Raw genomic sequence first — 20,210 nt, forward strand, 5'->3', positions numbered from 1 at the left:
CTGAAACAGTTTTAGCTACTATACTGTAAGATTTGCCTGAGCTATAATTCTGCATCTAGACCTTTGGGTAATGAACTTACCTTAGCTCGACTATAGCCTTTGTTTATAGTGACTAAAATTTTCACGCTATGACCTTCTTTGTGGAGTGCTCCATCAGTGACATCATCCAACAAAATATCTACAATAAAGGAAGAAGTGATCAACCTGACAAATCACATCACTTATGTTCACATCATCAGTTCAATATTTGTTCAAAGGATTTTTCAGTTAAAAAGAAAGGCTGCCATCACAACAACTTGCAATCATTGTAATCTGTACTTATTCCTAATTCACCTTTTCTGTTGGAGATGAAAAAAAGTTACAATTTGTCAATTTTTGAAGAAATAGTAGGAGCTTTAATCATGTAGAAATGAATAGGGAATCCAGAAATAAATAAATTCTTGCATTATAGTCTTGCCTTTGCTTTTCTTCTTGGAACTTGTTCAAAATTGCCATAAGTCTGAAAAGCAATGTTGTTTAAAACCTAAATTAAGTTTATACCTTTGGGCACTCATTGTGCCTTTTAGAATGTCGTAAGGAGAAAAGCAAGAAATCCTTGCATTGATATGTTTGCTGCTAAGTAAAATAGCATTTAATTTCTTTTCCAGCTGATTTCTTTACCTTCTGTACACATGCCATGGATAGTCTTTTCTACCCTCACCATACAGGCTTACAAACAGTGTCCATTAGCAAACCACTTTGCAGTCCTCCAGAATATGGGACCCTGTGTTCAGCTATTCCTCTAAGAAAAGGTTTCATTTTTCTTGGGGGTAAAGAGTGATTCTGATCTGCTCTGTGCCTCTGTTTCTACCTCTTCATTAACTCCTAAAATGAGAAAGCAGGAGAGTCTATTTCTTACAGAATGCTGAGCCTGCAGCTTTATTGCGAGGGATAAAACTGCTATCTTCCTTTAGAAGTTCTCTCAAAGATTTTACTGTTAGACATTTAAACTAACTATCAAATTAGGAGAGATTTTGGATTTGTATTTTCCTCAAAGGCCAGCACAGTAACCCACTACCCTAAGTCCTGCTCATTCTTATTGTGGTGATTGAAGAAAATCATCGACTTCATGTCATAGTCTGCACGAGGTCAGATTTCACCCAAATTAAATGAGGTGCCAGTAAGATTCAGTCACTTGCTCAAAGCAAAACCAAAGAAGACTTATGAATGTGACTTCAATGAATGCATTAAAAAATAAGTCCTTGTGTAAAATGTTTGATAACTTACACCCAGATCTAGAAAGCATATTCTGCTGCTGGGTTTTTTTTTTTTTTTAATTGATTGAATGAAGAAGCATTTTAGTTGTAAGCTTAAACAAATCCATGCTTGTCTTGTTCCAGGCAAACAGTCTTTCTGTGCCACCAACACTGAATGTTTCACTTCACTTGTTTTGTGTTTTGGTATATTTGACAAACCTTAAGAGTTTCCATAATGTCACAGTTTGTCTGAGGGCAATTTACAATATAACTGATCCCCCTGTGAAATTTTTCAATCTCTAAATGACCCTCATGTAGCCTTTTAAATACATTCCTCTGTAAGTCTTTAGGAATGAGGAACCACTCTGTGGCCAGAAAAAAATTCCACTTTCTAAGAGCTCTCCCTCTCACTGGCACAAGGAGCTGAGAAGATGCCCAAAGGGGTCTAATTTCATGGTGGTGCTAATTGCTTTAATTACCTCCTGCCAGGCCTCCTCCTTAGGTGCACTATGGTGGCTCCGGCTCACTTCTTGTCTGAGCTCTGGCACTCTTTTCATTGGCCAGTACAGGCAGAGTCTTATACTGGTCCTTGTTTGCTGCTCTTTACTCCAGTGACTGACTGAAATACGGGTGTCTGTGACCACTGAGCCCCTTCCCACTCACACCTATCTGGAGGACATGGTCATAACCTTAGGAAGTGGCAATGGGTAGCTTTGGTGATTTCCAGATGACCATGGCCATTTGGAGACACTGATCTCCCAGAAAGTGCCATGGCATTTTTTAATATGAGCCAAAGCCCTCGTTCTCTCTCTCAGTTTAGCTCCCAGCATGATTAACCTCTCCATATCTCAGGGACTTTTGTTCAATAGTACTCCAGCTGCTACAGAAGTCCCACAAGACTTGGTAGGAAGCTGTCACCCTTCCAAGTTCTCTGGCACAGCAACAAAATGATACTCGCAATGATCAAAAAGACTGGATTCATAATCAAATGAAATCCTCCACTCCTCATTAGGCACCCCTATTCCTTTAATTTTTTATAACAAAAAGTAATTACTTTGCATGCTAGAAAAACATTTAGAACCAATAACACAGAAAATTATATAAAGCTTATATTATGTTTATTCCTGTATCTAGACGGAGTTAGTGCCAAGCGACAAAGTGCTAATAGCTGCTGGTCATGAAAGAGATTCTACAATTACCAATTTGAAAAAAATTCTGTTCTGGTTTTTATTTTTTTTTTAATGTATGTGGGTGTGTGAGCAGGAACCACAGTTAAACTTTTTCTCCCTGTTTTTGCAACACTTCACTGTATACTGAGGCCCCGCTCAGGCTCATTCATTCTAAAAGTTAAACCTGGCAAAAAACGTAGGCTGGAATGTAAATAAAAAAAATAACAATTTTCATATAAAATCTGATATTAACCAGAAGAAATATTCAAATATCTGTGTAATCAATGACTGGCAAGATAATATGACTAACTGCCAATCCAAATTATAGTCAGGCAGTTTGGCACGTTTCCAGTTGTACTCTTGCCTAGACTCTTTCTGCAATTATTAGCCACATTTTTATTGCTTCCAGAGACTGCATTATACTTTCTGTGGAGTCTACGCTAATGAGTGCTGCTTTGCTTCTGCTCTGCTCCTGATTCTAACGTTAGAGACGGCACTTCTGTTTCTTGGCTACATTATCAAAACAAGTGTAGAAGGCTTATTATCATAAACTCTACGGCATGGAAAATAATCAAATGTTAATGTTCAGGATGTGGACCAAAGTTCTGCTTGCTTTCTCTCATTCACAGAAGACAATGACAGTGCTTAATAAGCCAGGCAGGGTTTGGCTCCTATGATAAATGGTGATTTGGTCCTACAGCTAACTAGCTATACCACATTAAAAAAGTGTAAGGGATAAAGCTAACTGAAACCACTTTCTGCCCCAGCTGCAAATACAAAATGAAGTTCAGGGAGCTAAATCAATGATAAAAGATCTGTAAATGAAAAAGAAAGTTTCATGTACTATGCTCATATTTGTCCCATAGGGACAAGAGAATATATCTATACAGTTGCCACGTATACTACAACAGATATTGTCCTTTTCAGATAAATTGTAAACTAGATGACCAACGAGCAGTTAGATGACCAACTAGGTAGTTAGTATCATAGCTAGGAACCAAGCAAACGTAATGAACAATCTGTTACTATTATTCAGCAACTTCTAAAAGCTACATTTTCAGAAATGACTGCCAGTATTCTTTTTCATCTCCATGAGTGAATATATAGCTGATATTTACCTGAGTGATATGAGGCATTTTAATTTTCAGGCATGCCTCTTATATATGGCCCAGTAAGAGGGTGAAAATAATAAATTCTTACTAATTGCTGAGGCATGCATGTGCCAAAAACACGTCTACCTGATGTAACAGATTCTGTGATGTTTAAATTGTTCAGAGAAAGTCCTAGTGACTGCCGTGATGAAGAAGATGATGTGCTGCTTGAAGACTCTGATGACGGCCGGGCAGGCTTTCCAGTATTTCCAGTCTCTGCCTTTAAACGATCATTTTCAGCTTTCAATATCTCAATTTCATTCTGTATTAAAAAGAAATCAACAGAAAAGCACAGGAGGTTATTCTTTCAGGAAACCACTGGGGGGTGACTATTCTGGTGCTTGCTGTTTGCCTGCAGGAGCTAACTGGCTTACCACTTTCACAGCAGTATGTAGCACTATATATAAGAAGTATAACCCAGTCAGTGAAAACTGGATTGCCTTCACTTCTGAAACAAAGGGGAAAAACCCCTAGAACCTTCTTTTAGCTTTTGCTTCAAGACAGTTCCTAAACAACATAAGCTTCAAGCTTCTGTGTTTATTGTACAGTTGACCATAATAAAAAAGTATGGCAAGAATTTTCCCAGCTATCCCCAGTTTTATAAGCTATTGTTTATTATTAGGTAATAGTCAGTTAAGAAAGTTATTGTTAAAATCTTAGACATGTCAATGTTTTTAAAGTCACAGAAAATTATAACTACCATTGAGTGTAAAATTTAAGCAGTAGCTTCACAGAGGAGAAATGAAATTAAAAATTAGAAATTGATAGTTTAACAATTTCATAATCTTTCTTGCGAACAAATAAGACTTTTTGATCATTCAAACATGGGAGTGTTCATATAACAGCCAGCAAACCCTCTTTGATGAAAACATATAGTGACAGATGAATCAGAACAACTAGGAATTTTTTTTAGCTAAATCCTCTGTGGTGCCAAGCGATTATTGAATGTACAACGATAAAATGAAAACTTAGCCTGAGAACAGCCTGGTACCAGCTAAATCTAGCTTTCAGTCGGTTCATGAAGCACAGTACAAAGCAACTGCTTATTCTTGCAGACGGTTTTGCACATCAAATTTAATTCCTCATTCACTAACACTCTGCTAAAAGTCCTATTCTTTTATGAAGGCTGTTGAGCTACATTATACAAGTAAAAGCATAAAGGATAGCATCACAAAAAACCTGCAACAGCTATAAGAAGATTAGATCATATGGGTAAAGGTGAGGAGATAGTGAAAGGGAAGGGACAAACCAGCAAAATACTGACAGAAGGTAACAGATGAATGCACCAGTTTAGCCTGGGGTTCAAATCAGGAACTATGGGGAAATGAGTCACGCAATCTCCATCTACTCTGCAATTTACGCTGATTAATTACACGACTCTTAGCAGTCTTCCATTCAGCTGAGCTTTAGATTTTTAAGGTGCTTTGAATACACATAGTATTCATGTATCATTCCCACAAAACCTACTTTTTCCCCTTATCAACCCTCAGCAATTCTCCAAAATGTCACAGAGTTTGGCAGCTCCAAGGTGGCTGCCTGTCCTTTTGGGAAAGTGTCAGAAGAATTGGTGATTACCAGTGACAGCATCTGAACTAGTCGCCTCTGCCCAGCTTTGGTGAAAGTCAAACTTTGGAGGCCTGTGACTATAACAGACTCCTCTCTCTTGGGAGTTCATCTGGTTTAGGCACTCATATCCCAGTGTAAGACTGTAATCAGCTGATAAGCCTTCATGTCCTGTTCTCCACCATTGCAATTAACTGTATTCTATCCCTTAGAGTTCCTAAAAACTTTTTAGTGGCTTCAGATCAAATGCTTTACATATGTCTGGACAATTGAAACCCATATTTATGGACCAGTTCTTGATTAGTCTTCCCCCTAATTGAAGTTTAGCCAAATATCCAATAGCAATGTTGGCCTCTAGTGGTGTGAGCACCTGGGAGGATGGTGGGTACCACAGATGTTTAAAGGTGTGGCTGTATTATAGGCATGGTATAAACAAAGAAGTCTAGAAAAGACAATAAACACATCAAATCTGGTAGTTATGAAAACAACCTCTGTGGACATCTATACAAAGGTGCCCGCAGGTGCACCTGACCTAAGCACCCAGCACAGAGCAATTCAGCTGACAAGCCACTGGGGCTGGATTCAGCGTATAAATGTGGGTTTCCAGTGTCATTGTAAACATGGTCTTCCATGGGTAGAATGCTAAGCCTACAGGTCCTGTGCAGATGTAAATACTTGAGGCTGGTGCAAACAGTAATAGGTGCCTATGCTCAAACAACTCAACTTCACCCGCTGTACCTATCTTAGGATGATTTTAGGATAACTCTCTAGGCCCCACTACTGCAGGACTAAAACTCAGTTGACTACAACAGGAGTTTATCACCTAGCTCATACCTAGACATCTAAATGTAGCTGTCCTAGTCTCTACCTGAATCCCCTCCCCATGGCCTTGATTCTGTTTCCCAAATACAGGTTTATAGTGCCTTCAGGGGTGTCCTAAGTATCTCACCTGCCATTCCAGAAGGGCCCAGATCTACTGAAGGACCTATGTCATACTGTGTGGATGTTGTAGATACTTTTGGGCACCCAACATGATACTTGTACGTGGGCAACAGAGCTGAGTCCCACAAAGCTCCATGCTCCACTGAAGAACACTGCCATTCCTTCTGCATCCTTTCAGCCTCATGAAAGCAAAAGTCTTTTGATGAAAAATGTGTTCAGGAAGAATTTGGAGTCGTGTCACAAAATAATGTAGTGAAATTTTAGTGAAGATGGATACAATAATTTAGTTCAATTTTACATTCTTTGCTTCGGCAAGCCATGACTGGGTTAGGAATCAGAAATTATGAGAGAGTATGCACATATACCCCCGCCCCCCACCATGTCCCAAGGATTTAAAGTTCTGTAGAAATGACTTCTTGATATGCTTCTCTGTCATGTTGCTTTCCCAGTCATAGGCTTTAGATAACAAATATCCTTTGGGCAGGAATTATGTATCCTTCCATATCTCTTAAACACATGTTAGCTATTAATATAAATGCTAAGAATATCATTATTATAACTTGAGCACTTTATCGTACCCATCCTTTGGAAGTACTGTCAACCTAGCAATTTACTTTGTATCGACATTTTTTTGGTACGTGAAACAAAGTACTGGGAAAGGAAATACATCAGGCATACTTTTGGTGTGCACCCCTGTCATCACTTAAGCTACTGCACTGACCTGCATGCGGTTCATGGCTTCCCGAATCTGATCCAGATGGTGTGCAGAGCTGAGGGCTTCAAGACGAATGTCCGTTAATTTTAGCTCTTTCTCTCTCAGCTCGCTTTTTAGCTGAAGAATAATTTCAGCCTCTGCCTCTGTGCACTCACAGATCCTAAAGAGGAGCAGGAAACAGGCAGGAGATTAAAGGAAGGTTCTCCCCCCAAAGCAGTGTCATTACTAAATATCAAAGTACAGAAAATGCTTGCTGCTGGTGAAACCTATGAGTGAAGAAAGAATCTTATCAAAGAAACATGAAAAGGCTCAAATTCCAAATTAAAAAAAGGAAAAAAGCCCTCTCCAGATGAAATGATCAGCTTGCTTTATACCTTTCCAGTTTAGTTAGATAGTTCACTATGGTGAAAAAAAGTTGCTAAAAACTTTTCAGAAAACTTTTTTCTTTGAGTGTGTATCACCCACTGGTTTTAATTTGATTTTATATCTGCATCATTTCTTTGGTGCAAAGGTTATGACTTTCCTAAGTAGCAATAGTCAGAACTCAACTATGCTGATTAAACTGTACTACTGATATTTATTATCTGCTAGGCGTCAACAGTTTTCTCTGTTTTGAACAGTACACAGAGACAGTCCTTGATTTCATGATCTAGAAGATTTTAATCTGTAATGGTTTTGATTTGTGATGGCTGACTTTTTGCCTATAGTCTGTCATTTGGTAATGTATGATATCTGAAATCATGCTGATTTGTTTTGTTTTTTTTTTCCTTAAAGACTGGATTAAAAATAATCACCATGTGATCATTTTTCATGAGCATTAATTTTAAGGGAAGAAATAATTATATTGTGAGAAAAGATCAAAACATGACTGGCTGAGGGAACCACAACTGTCCAGTTCTCATGTCAGACTGTTTTGCCTCTCTGTGTCATCATCAGACCTAGATCTGTTGCATAACAGAAGCAGTAGAAAATAAACCACTGAATTTTGGCTACGTTGTTACACTAAGCAATGTTTTCAGTCAATTCACTAAATGTTATTTGTTCTTTATTACTGTCACTATAAATAGTTAATATTTGCAGAGCAATTTAAATATGAAAAATATTTTATAACAATAAGTATTATTATTGTGATTATTACTACTAATATACAAACAAGAAACAGAGGTCAACTTTTAATTGCCAGAATGCATGCAAATGCATTTTGGGAAAGAAGATGCAGCACTCTTCAGGTCAGCAGTTGGGTATACAACTCCATGCCCCACACTCAATTTTACCGGGATCTATGCTTGTAGACCACGTGACCGTTTTGCCTTTTCTTTGGTGCCCAGACTAGAGATGACCTGCATATACACGTATTAGACAGATGCAATTGGAAGAAAGTAAAGGTAATGGTTTAGAACATGAGACTCAGGTCAAGAAAATATATAAAGAAAGCGTAAGCAAAGGGAAGATGAAGAAGTTCATGGCAAATAGAAGAAGGAAAATAATGAATATCATTCACAACATGCACAAATATTTTAAATGTGAATAAAAATGAATAAAGGCATATACTAGGATTTTTTTCCAAATGTTATGATACAGTTCTTGGTTTGATGTGCCCACACCTACGCTAACCAAATAAGAAATAAAATTTAATTTACATGCATATATTATCTCATACAACTTGGACAACTGGGAAGTCACGTATCTATTTGTTGGCTATTTTCTTTTTGGCTTTTTTGGCAGTCCATCTTGAGAAGGGATGGACAAAAAGACCTTAACAAACCAGCTTTAAAGAACATAAAAATGAAGCAGAAAGTGGGGTTATGGTTCTGGAAGAAGCTGTCCAGACTGGTAAGATAAGCAGAATAGAAGGAGAAAGTATGAATTGAATTTGAATTTTCTTTTGCAGATTCCAGAGCTCTTCAACACTCAGCTCCTGCAACTGTAAAATTACATAAAAAGATGAGACTTCATCAAAAGGAAGAAAAACAAAAAGATAAGTTAGCGTTCCTGAGCAGTCACAAAAAGAAGCTCAGAAGCCTGATCAGACTTCAGACAAAGGTTCAAAGTAGTTAGAAAGAAAGAGTTTTACTTTTTCTTTCTTGTTACAATCTCAGGATTTTTAAATCAATAGGCTGCTTTGGGTAGAAGGAGTAAGTCAGTCATGATCTTTTAACAGAGGCTGCTGACTAAATAAATATATTTTACCTGATCTCTCTGTGGAAGGGAAGGAATCTATATTATCCTGTGTAGAAAGGTCACAATAATAAAAAATGTAATAATACAATCGGAAAGATTAGTGTTTAAAAATGTTATGGAGGAAGAACCAGAAGGCTGTGAACTGGACAGAATTTAGGAAGTTAAGGCTCAGAGACCAAATGGCCATGTGAAGAGCTTGGGATGAAAGACTAGATATGTAGTTTTGCCCTTGATAAATTCTGTGAACACCAGTACATCTAGAGAGCAAGTCAGACAGAGAAAAAAACAGGGCTGGCAGAAAGGAAACAGAATAAGGTTATAAGAGCAGATCTGTGAATCATGAGTAAATAATTTTGTAGAATAAAAGTGTTTTGTTTAAGTTCAAGCACTTTCTATTAAGGCTTTTACTAGTGATTTTTCGGTTGATAACAAATCAAACTCAAGGGTCCCAAACATGCAGAAATCCTCCTTCCAAAACATACATATACCTGAAACCATAAATATGTGAGCTTCCTATAAAAAAACCAACAAAACTAGAGATCTAGATGAGTTATTCCTCACTAGTCTGTGGAGAATGTGAGGAAAGAAAAACATTTATTGTGGAGGGGTTTCTTTTGAGGGAATATTTGCTGTCCAACTCCTAAACCTATTCTATAAAAATCATTACAGTGTATAAAAAGTTAATTATAAAAGGCACCTAACCTAAGGAAGAGTAGTTGTGACCTGATTATTCTCAATTTGAACAAACTAAGTAAGGCTGGCATCAGTAGTACGCATTTGTTGATTCAAAGAAGTTGATTTCCCCAAACTGGAAAAAGTTATGAGTTTAGCAGAATGAAGAAAAAATTAGGCAGAAGAATATGAATGGGATCTGAGAAGTCCGTAAGAAGAATATATTAAACATCCAAAAAGTAATGAAGAAATGGGACAGCTTTTGACTGATGACTTGTTCTCAGTCCTGAAATCTTAAGGATGGTGATTTGAATAAAAAATAAAAGTAAAATATTGCAAAAAAATCAAAGCTGATAAAAGGGGGGAAATAGATTAAAAATTATATAAATTAGTAGCTACAAAGTAGATAAAGCAATAACAGAAGGGATGTGTATCTTGTAAAAATTCATAGCTACCTGGAAAATAAAATGACACTTTTAGTATGTCATGAAGAAAGGAAACTGTAGTATTTGGCCTTTAGTAAGTGGATATGATAAAGTTGTTAATGGTGCAGGAAGAGCACGACATAAGCTTTTGGATATGCATTTGGAAAGGAGTTTGTACTGCTAGATGATTTTGGGTAAAGGCTGTGAAAGGAGGACAGAATGATCTAAGAAAGAGCTCCTGGAAAAGTAGTGTGTAAATGGGGTGAAGCTCATGAGAAATCTGGCAAATGGATGGAGCATGAGATTCAAAGATCATGGCTGTTGGCAATGGTTTCTGAACTGCAAATGGCCACACTTGGGAAAGTATGTTTTACAGTCCATCCCATTTGGGAAGAAAGGTTTGCCAAGAGACTTACGCAGATGCTGACTGTGATGGTTTCATTGATGTTGCCCCACACTCTCCTGAGCTGTGGGGCAATTTGGGTGACGAAGGAAGAGAGGAGTCTGTCAGCTCTTCTATGTCTGAATGTGAGGAAGGAGGCTTGGTGGACTTCTTCTTTCCAAAGGCCTGTTTGAAAGAGCTTCTTAGCTGGAAAACAAACATAGAGTAAGATTATTTTCCTCGTCACAGCAATTTGTGTGCAGCTCATGTTTTGAAGAGTTAGTTTGCAGATGCCATCCTAGCCACTGCCTGAGGTCAGTATACAGAAGCAAGGTATTAACATATGCAACACAGTATCTCTAAAAACATGATACAGTGCTTTGTTTTGAGTTTATTAATCCAGCGCAGCGCAAACGTAATGCTATGGAAAAAGTGCAGGACCGAGTGGTACGGCTGTGGGAGAGGGGTGCTCATTTAAAACCATTAAGCCCCAGTGGAATCCCATTCCCATGGCATTCCCTTCAAGGGCTGGCTTTAAATAACCACTTTGCATCTAGGTACAGGCAGAACCTGCTGTTACTAAATGCTGAAATCAAAAGACAAGTCCAATTTACTGGGTTTGCCAATTTACTTTCCCCGTTAAAAATTTGAATGGCCAAACTATGCAAATGCTATGGTTTGGATCACAAGCGAGAGGATTTAAGCTGGGACATGAGGCTTGCTTTGTTGTACTGCTGAGAAGAATGTTAGCTGAAAGGTATATACTCTTTGCTGCAGTTTCCTTTAGAGTAGTAAGATCTCTGAACGTACAAGCATTGCCTTTCCCTCTAGAAGCTCTTATCCAGTATTGAAAAGGGACAGAATAGCCAAAGAGCCATTTATTTCAGGAGCCAAGATGACAACAGTTTTGTCTGCAGTGAATTTTAACTAGCCCATTTGTTGATACCTTTGTCTAAGTACAGAAGTTTTTCATCTTAGGAAAAGTGTGGTTGGTTTTTGTTTTTATTTTCAGAAAGTTGTTCTGATTAAAATTGTATAGAACTCAATGACAAACTGGTTCCTCTATAAAAAATGAAGTATTCAAAATGTTATTTTCATGGTATAATTGGAGAGTGGGGAGTGTGACCACTGATCAGAGAAACATTATTAAGTCCTTTCCAGCTCATGATATCTAACGAGAAAGAAATGGATTTTGGCTACACTCCCCCTTTCTGTACTCTAAACTTTGAGATTAAAATGAATAGAGACAAACTGAGAAGACATACAGGATAATCTGTTTTTAGAAGGTATAAAAGCCTACTGCCAAAATAAATAGCAATCATGCCAAGATAGGGTTCTTTATAGATGCATGCCAAATTTTCCATGGTTTATATTCACCTCACTTCCTCTAGAGTTCACCTTGCAGAAACATGAAAGAGTGTGGAATTACAAATCAAGGGAATGAAGGCTGATCAGTATTTTAAAACAAATGTTTATGCAGGTAATATTTTTAAAACAACAAAAACATATTTTCCGATTATTTACTGAAAGTCTTTGATTAAACCCTTAGCACTATGTGGTATTTGTGTGTTCCAGTTGAGAAGCATCTTAATTTCTTTAAACACCATACTACTTTTACATGAGAATTCTTAACAGATTTCAACTCCCTTCATAGCTGAGTAACATATTTGAGTCAAGCCTTTGAATCAGACTCTGACTGAAGAAAAATCAAACAGTTTCAATGTGGCCCAGAGATGGTTTTGGTCATAACAGCTTTTTAAAGTTTGTTTGTTTGTTTGTTTGTTTGTTTGTTTTTAAATTATCCTGACTTATGCAAATAATTCCCTGATGATATTCAAGAATTTTTAGCTTGCTGGGAGTGTCACAGTATGGATACATGTGAATTGCTTCGTATCTGTCTGGCCCCACAAGAATATTGTAGATGAAATGGACCATTATGCTACTCAGGCACTAGGAAACAACATAATAGCTAAAAGATAGGTTTAAACCTGCTGAGCACTTACCCAGTTTTTCTTTTTCTTTTTCTTGGAGTCAGCATCATTACCACTGCCAATGCTTGAATGGCTTGTAGCGCTGTTGATGCTGGAAACACTTTCTGAAGAATGTTGCCGCCTTATACGTAAATCTAAGGAAAAGAAATTACTGTGAAATCCATTTGTCTCTGTTTCAATATAATAATCATTCTTGTATTTATGTAGCATTTTCTTCCTCAAAGGGCACGTAAATGAACATAAATGGCATTGATGCTTGCACTGGCTTCGATTCAATCTATTGCAGCCTGTGAGAAACCATGTGGGGGTCAATGGCGATGCATACAATTATGCTAACACTTAGGAGCTTCTCCAAACTAGGGTTTTATTGGCATGAAGGCAATGACCCTGCACAGCAATCTATGCAGGCGTAACCTCATAGCTAAGCAGTTTCTGTTACAGATGGATTACTTGACTTATTACTATCACATGTGCTACAGTTCTTTTTCTGACGACGATAGGCATTACTTCACTTGTAGCAGGCCTAATCAGCATTCAGATGCTACCTTCTAATATACCATGATGGAAATAAGCAGGCAGGAGTTCATTAAAAATGAATGAAACAAAATAACCAAGAAGTGGAGAATATTAGAAATGGTTGGTGAGGCTTTTGAGTTTCAATTTCTTAAAAGTCTCTGATAACTATATCTTAATCGTTGGAAAATACTCTTGCAGAACATACCCGCTAATACCAAGGGAAATTACTTTTTAGATTATTTTTTATGTCCTAGAAGTTAGCTTTGCTATACTCAATTCATGCAATGAAATGACCTTAAGGCAAACATCTAAATAATGACCTCTTTAAAGAAAGATCAATGACACTCTCAAAAATGAATGCTTCTATTATTTTTTTTCTTCAAGTAATTCCTTTGTTGTTGCTTATCAACAGGCACTTTTGAAGTATATATTTATCATGTGATATCTGCCTAACTGCAATGACAAATGAATTCAGAATCTGGAATTTAAAATGCCTGCTTTCCTGCACTGATTTAGCACCTTGCAAAGGAGCTGAGCTGTTGTCAGTCCATCTTTTACCAATGAGTACACCAACTTTCAGAGCTACAACTTACACTGGATTTCCAAGCTATAACAATGTTTCACCATAAGACTTCATTAGTCTCTTGGGTGTACTTCAATACACAACTGCAGCGACAGGGTTAACTCTTGACACTCAGCAACCAATTCCTGGCCACCCGGTTCTGAGAAGACAAGGCTCCAGGAACTCTGGCAAACAGGAAGCTCATGCAAGGTTTCCAGCTCTGGAAATACCACAAGTATGCCTACCATGCACTGCAGAATGTGCTTGCCCTTGCAACACAGTCCCCAAAACAACATAAAAGTAGTGACAGTTTTTTTTTTTTTTCTGGAGAGAAACTCTGCATTTATTTTAATAGTGACACATACCTTTGTGGGTATGATCGGGACCATTCAAGGCTCCTTGAATAGCAGCTTGTGCAGCAGAATTCTGGGCTTTCAGCATTTCAATGGTTTCCCTTAGCTCTATAAGCTCAGATTCCTGTGGGAAGAGCAAAGAGAGCTCAAAATATATGGCACAAGGAACAATGTTTGTCTAAGCTAAAAAAAATGTCAAGATAAGAGTGGTCAAATTGAAGTTCATAGGACTGCTTGGGTGAACATAAGGGCAACAACTAAGTAGAATGCATATTTTCTCTCCAAAGATGTTAAACTCAACTAATGTATTCTTTTACATTTATTCTCTATAAAGTGATCATGCTATTTTTAAGGAGGATAAAAATTTTTTAACAAAGACAAATCTAAAAAGGAGCTCAACTGAATATTCATTATAAAGTTAAGAGAAACCCAACAATTTTATTGCAAAAGACAATAAAACCAATTGAATTATATCCTTTAGTATGTGAGGCTACTGTTTAATGGATGAATCTCAACCTGAATTTGTGTATTTGTCAACAGATTTAACTTGCTAAATATTAATTTGATTTAAAAACCCGTGTTTAATACAAACTGTTCTGCAAGTTGAAGTAAAATTACTCCACTTGAGTTCAGGAAGTTCTGTATTAGAATGCACAGCCAATTTTATTTAAAAAACATCTTTTATTACTGCTGCATTAAACCTGTCCTTCCAGCCTGTATTTATATAATGAGGATTAAAGGAATTCAGCCTCAACAATAGAGAAAAGAAGAGAAGGAAAAGAACATGTTCCAAATCTTTTGGGAAAGAAGCTTGGAGATGATCTGTTTCAATGTCACTGTTTAACCTCTTCTAGAAAGAAAACTTTCTGAGGGATATTATACTTTGCAAAATAGTCAGAAGGTTTGGTTTTAAGAAAATTCTGTTGTGTTTTTTTGCTTAAGATGAAAAAAAGCAAGCAATACAAATATTTTTTATCCTGTTCACAATGAGTCTCACCACATTTCATCTGTTGGTGCTCAACCAGACTGTGAAATTTTATTTTTATAGACAGCTACACTGACTCCAGTGGTGACTAATAGCTCACTGATGCACAGTTTCTTTCACAGTTTGGCTCAAGGAGGCCTTTCCATTTATAGGATACTGTTCAAAATGAATAAGGGCAGAAACTTGCACCGGTTCAATCCTGGAAGGTGCTACGCAGCCTCTTAATCCTGAGCTTGGTACAAAGGCTCACATTAAGTTTACTACCTATCAGGTTTAGATTTTTTTCCCTAATAGTCAAAACAGCACAGTGAAAACCAAAACTGTTTACTCATGAATAGGATACCTAACCTGCATTAACTCTCTGAATGGAGTAATTTTTCTCTACTTAAAGTTCTTCCCTTCACATAATTCTATTATTCTGACAATGCTGGCAGGCTGGAATGAAGCAGTCCAGCAGGTTATGATCAGTTTTTGTTACAGGATCTTTCAGTACGGATTAAACCTAGAGTTGCAGATGTTTTAATTAAAATCTGGAAACGAAAGATTTTATCTTCAAACTATTCTATGATATTGTCTGTGTAAACTTGATGCTGCGCAGTTTCATTCTCCTGGAGCTTTATGAAGATTTGATCGCTACGGCCATTAAAGAAAGACTTTTCTGTCTTATTGTCACAGCTGCCCCTGTTTCCTTTCAGTGTTTTTTAAACAAAAATCTAATATAACCTGCTGACTGTTTTCCACATTAAAGCATCTACTTTGGTAAACTTACCTTTTGTTCAGCTGTCATTGTTAGACTTTGCAATCGGCCGGTCATATTTCCCAAGCTTTTTTCAAAAGCTGCTACTAGATGAGCCTGTGAAAGAAATAGAAGACAACATTTGTTGTGACAATGGGACTATTTTCCCAGATCTATTTGTTTACTAAAAATATTTTTTCCGTCCAAGCTCGTCTTTTCCAGCACTTTTCTGTTGGTTTTAAACTCAGACTGAGCTAACTTGGATAGGTGAAGCAGCCAAGTGTGCCCAGTGTTCCTCAGGCTTCTTTAGCCCCCAAGGAGATTAGCTCAGGTATCTCTGCCTGGAAATGAATTATGGATTTAATGCCCTGCTTTGAGTTTACTGATATATTGGCCAAAAGATGTCTGCTCCCAAATAGAAGTCTAGGAACAATTATTTTCAGTTACTGAACACTTCAACACGGGAATTCAAGTACTTTATCTTAAAAGGTAAGTTTTAACCTCACAAATAAAACACTCCAGAGGAATCCTGAGAATCAAACAAAAAATATCACAGTTAGTTTTCTAAAAAGTCATTACTTAGTCTATTCATCTTATATTGATTATACATATGTGTATAAAAGTAATAAAAAACTTATATAAAATATAAAATATATATATATTTATACATGTGTGCAAATGCATATATAAAAGACAATCTTGAAAACTGGAAGTCCTACTTCTCAATAAGAAAAGCAATAAATTTCAAACAAAAGATTTAAAAAAAATAAAGCTTCATTTTATTTTCTAACAACATTCACCATATACTCTATGCAAGCCGAAAAAAACCCCAATACCTCAACTCTTCGTTGGTTCTGACATCGAGCTTTGTAGGCAAAGAAGGGAAAGTGGCCATAAAGAAACCAGCAAGCTAAGTTGGCTTGTACAGCCAAGGGAAAGTAAGAATTTAATTTTTATGAAATTCTATAAGATTCCATCCATTCTCACAACACCAAATAGTAAAAACAGAAGGAAATACTTATTTTCCCTTTACCATCTCAAAAGTGGTAATAGGCAAAGTTTTCAAACATAGGCACTACAGTACACTTGGAAATATAACTCACAAACAACGCATTTATATGCACAAATGGATTAACTGAGCTTCCTCACTGAGAAAATTTATTTTTTATTATAGCAGTACAGGCACACACAGTGCCTGCCAAATTTTTCCATTACAGATTTGCATGCTTGCACAAGCATAATTGAAATTGTTCAAATGTATGTGGTTGTACTGAATCTGAGGTATAATCAGAAAAAGACATAGTCCAAAAAGGATTCTGCTACGCACTTTAGGAGAAGGAAAAGAGCTTCTTGCCACCTTGCTCTGTGTATTATTCCTCAAATAAAAAAAGATTATAATATATATATATTAGTGGCCCACTTCTGTGCCTCCACTTCAGAGCTGTTATACTGATAAGTGGCTTTTGTGTTTTGTAAATAATTGCAGATTGCTATAAACATTTCAGTATCTTGTAAACTCCTTATTTTATACTTACCAAACTTATTACAAGTTTACTTCTTGTAAATGATATTATTACCAAATAATTTAGTTAGTTACTTATGGGGATAGTGGTCAATCCACCTGCTTTCTGCAGCTCCAGGGATGCCTTAGGGATAACTCTTTTGGTAAAGGGTACGTACCCCAGGACTAACTTTTGATAAACATGGAACTAGACACATATGCAATTTCTTAAAGATTAATTAGTAATTGTGTATATTCCTATTGTAACATTTATAACTTAGGCTATATTCTTGAAGTTATAAGTTTAAATAAAATGAACTTGGAATATGTTTCAAATGCACCTCTGAAACCTGTCAATTGATATAAAGTTATTCTAGCTAGTTTGGAAACTAGAACCTTCAGTTGTTTTCACTGCTCTATTCCTCTGAAAAGATAAAAGTAACCAGTTTTTAAACTTACTGTTCACTTTAATAATTAGCTACATGTTAAAAATATCCAGACTAATTTGTGGTATTTTAATTCCAAAGATTATGACCACTGACCCAGACACAATCAGAGGCAATAGAATTATAGCCAAATGTCTCTTCATTACATGTGTTTAACAGGAACCTAATGGAGCTCTCTGTTCCCTGCCTCATAAAAAAATCTATGGCTTGGCTGATGGCCCGTGGTTCTGCTTTAACATGAGAATAACAATGGGGACTGAGGGCTTGAAAAGAGGAATCATTTGCTTAATTATGCATTGCTTTTGTCCGTTTCTCACAATTAGACTGTGATAACCACAGTTCTTTGGTACCTAACTGTGCATATTTATGCGAACTATTTTCCTATTCCATAGCTACAACCTCAGCTTATATCGTACATGAATAAACCACAAGGAACTTATAGGAAAAATTAAGGAACTCATAGGAAAAATTAAGAACTAAAAAGATCATTATAAATGTCATCAAAGGTCACTGAAACTATTAAGTTATTGTCTGATAGTCTTTAGAGAAAGACAGCTATGTCACAGCTATGGATTCTTACTAAAATTTAGCCTGTGATAGAGTACATTACCTTCTTGGAGCAGCACACTAAAATTTTTGCATCATAAATGTAATTGGATCAAGATGATGGATCCTTCCTAACTCATTTGAGATAAAGACTATCAGGTCTTGATTTGCTAATAATAAAGAAACATAATTCGAAGGCCCATCAAACAAAAACTATTCGAGAAAAAACCTTCAATCACATTGTTCATTACTTCAAATGTTTATTACAACAGAATACTCTTCTATGAAATACAAAGTATTAATTTTACATTCAGAGTAATAAACTGTGCTGCCTCTTCCCATGGTAGCAAATGTTTATTTATTCATCCATCTAGGGAACTCCTACTTGTTGAAATCTTAGGCAGATTTGTCCCAAAAGAAATACTATGTAACAAAATAAGAAAAGTTAGTTTGAAAAAGGCTAGGTTATCAGTATATTTATGTGTGTGTGGAATTATGCATAAAACATATGTATGTATATATTCCCATTTAAGACCAGACTGCATTTAGATAGTTAAATGCAAAATAATTCAGAAAAGAAAGCAATTGAAACAAGTAGAAAGAAGTAACTGTGACTTTAAAAATGCTCATAAGAAATTAAAAGTTCTAATTAGAAACTTCTTTTACATTTATAACATTGGTAATTGATTTTGATTGGATTGATAATCCTCAGTTTTTGAGGATTATTTACTTTATCCAAAAGGATCCATTCTTTCATTCTCATAAAAACATTTACGAATAGAATTTTTTTTAAAGATACAGCCAGTCCCTCAGACCTTAGAAATCTCTGCGTTAGATTCAGTAGTTTCATTCATTGCATGCATCATTTGAATACCATACAAAATGCCTGAATACTGCATGCGCTTTAAATAACACTTACTCTAGAGTAAAAATATATCTTCACAATTGAATGTAGCATTTGTACTTGGAAATAGATATAGTGGAATTAGAGTTAAGTAAGTGGGCATTAATGGAAGTATGCCTATAGCAAAATATATCCATCTTTAACATGATATGCATATTAGATACACAGATGATGTACAGATCTTAATCTGTAGATCCATCACATACGGATTAATTTTGACTTCTATTAATATGCAAAATTCCCATTGGAAATAGTCAAAGAGATATATGCTCAGGGAATGACTTCAGCGCTAAGATGACAGGTTTGGTTTTAAACATTTCCTTCTTAGTAAATTATCCCAGACAGCCAAACCCCAAATACCTCAGCTCTTAGGTTTACAGCTCATCCTGAACACGACATTGGCATATCCAAAGACTATCTGCTGACACACTTTGCAATTTGACCTGCGGTGTTCAGGTTTATAAAACAAAGGTAAATAAATAAATTTCCTCCCACCTGACATGGCTGAATGAAAGGAGGTGTGAGAGGCCAGAAGGGATCGGGCTGATTGCAAGAAGCAACTGTACATCTGGTGACCTTTTCTGTTTGCCGCCTGCTATTATCTTGTTGTTTGGCTGTAGGGTAGTGGTTCAGAGCTGGCCAAACAAGAGTATTAGCCAGCGAACCCCCTCCGCTTTCTACTGGCATCCTGGGTCTACTACAGTTTGCAAGCATGCACCCTTCAGCTTTATACAGTACAAAGCACTGATCAAAGTCCCTCCGAACAGGCTGGGTTCAGGCTGCTCACTGGAATTTGAGCCCTTGTCAGTCACGTAGGAAGTCTGCTGGTTGGACACTTTCTGCACTGAAAACAGGCCCTTTCTTAATTAGTATTGAGATTTGTCCTTCAGCAACATCGAACCAGGCACCAGAGGAAAAGCCAGAATCTCAGAAAAAAACTGTAAATTAAGCATCCAAACAACAGCTGGGCCCTGCTTGAATTTAATCATATGCAGGCGAAACACTTTGGGGTTAATCAAATGAAATAAACTGCTGAAATCAAGCACAGTACTTGAGTCCAGCCAACAAAATCTGAATAATAAATGAAACTAAATAAGAAAAGTCTTAGCAGAGGTTTCCAAAATGACTGTGACATGCTATAACTTCCAATTGACAGATTTTGATATAAAATAAAATATCAAGCAAAGGTTTGACGAAATAGGTCAAATTTCAGCCTGTCAGTCTTCTAATGACAC

General features: G+C 36.6%; 1 protein-coding gene across 2 annotated transcripts in view; it reads right to left on the bottom strand.

Annotated features, from left to right (window-relative positions):
• Positions 1–20,210, bottom strand: part of NAV3 (neuron navigator 3) — a gene marked incomplete at its 5' end in the record, with an annotated part of 269,575 nt that overhangs the window by 12,394 nt on the left and 236,971 nt on the right. The window contains 9 exons of one of the 2 annotated variants that reach the window (XM_082311046.1): positions 81–178; positions 3,643–3,817; positions 6,782–6,935; positions 8,050–8,115; positions 10,470–10,642; positions 11,813–11,833; positions 12,439–12,560; positions 13,870–13,981; positions 15,612–15,695. In XM_082311046.1, coding sequence (XP_082167172.1) covers positions 81–178; positions 3,643–3,817; positions 6,782–6,935; positions 8,050–8,115; positions 10,470–10,642; positions 11,813–11,833; positions 12,439–12,560; positions 13,870–13,981; positions 15,612–15,695 — 1,005 coding nt within the window. The remainder of the gene's footprint in view (positions 1–80; positions 179–3,642; positions 3,818–6,781; positions 6,936–8,049; positions 8,116–10,469; positions 10,643–11,812; positions 11,834–12,438; positions 12,561–13,869; positions 13,982–15,611; positions 15,696–20,210) is intronic. The other variant, XM_082311047.1, reaches the window with a different exon arrangement.

Source organism: Platalea leucorodia, assembly GCF_965183815.1.
Source record: "Platalea leucorodia genome assembly, chromosome: 4".
Lineage (NCBI taxonomy): Eukaryota > Metazoa > Chordata > Aves > Pelecaniformes > Threskiornithidae > Platalea > Platalea leucorodia.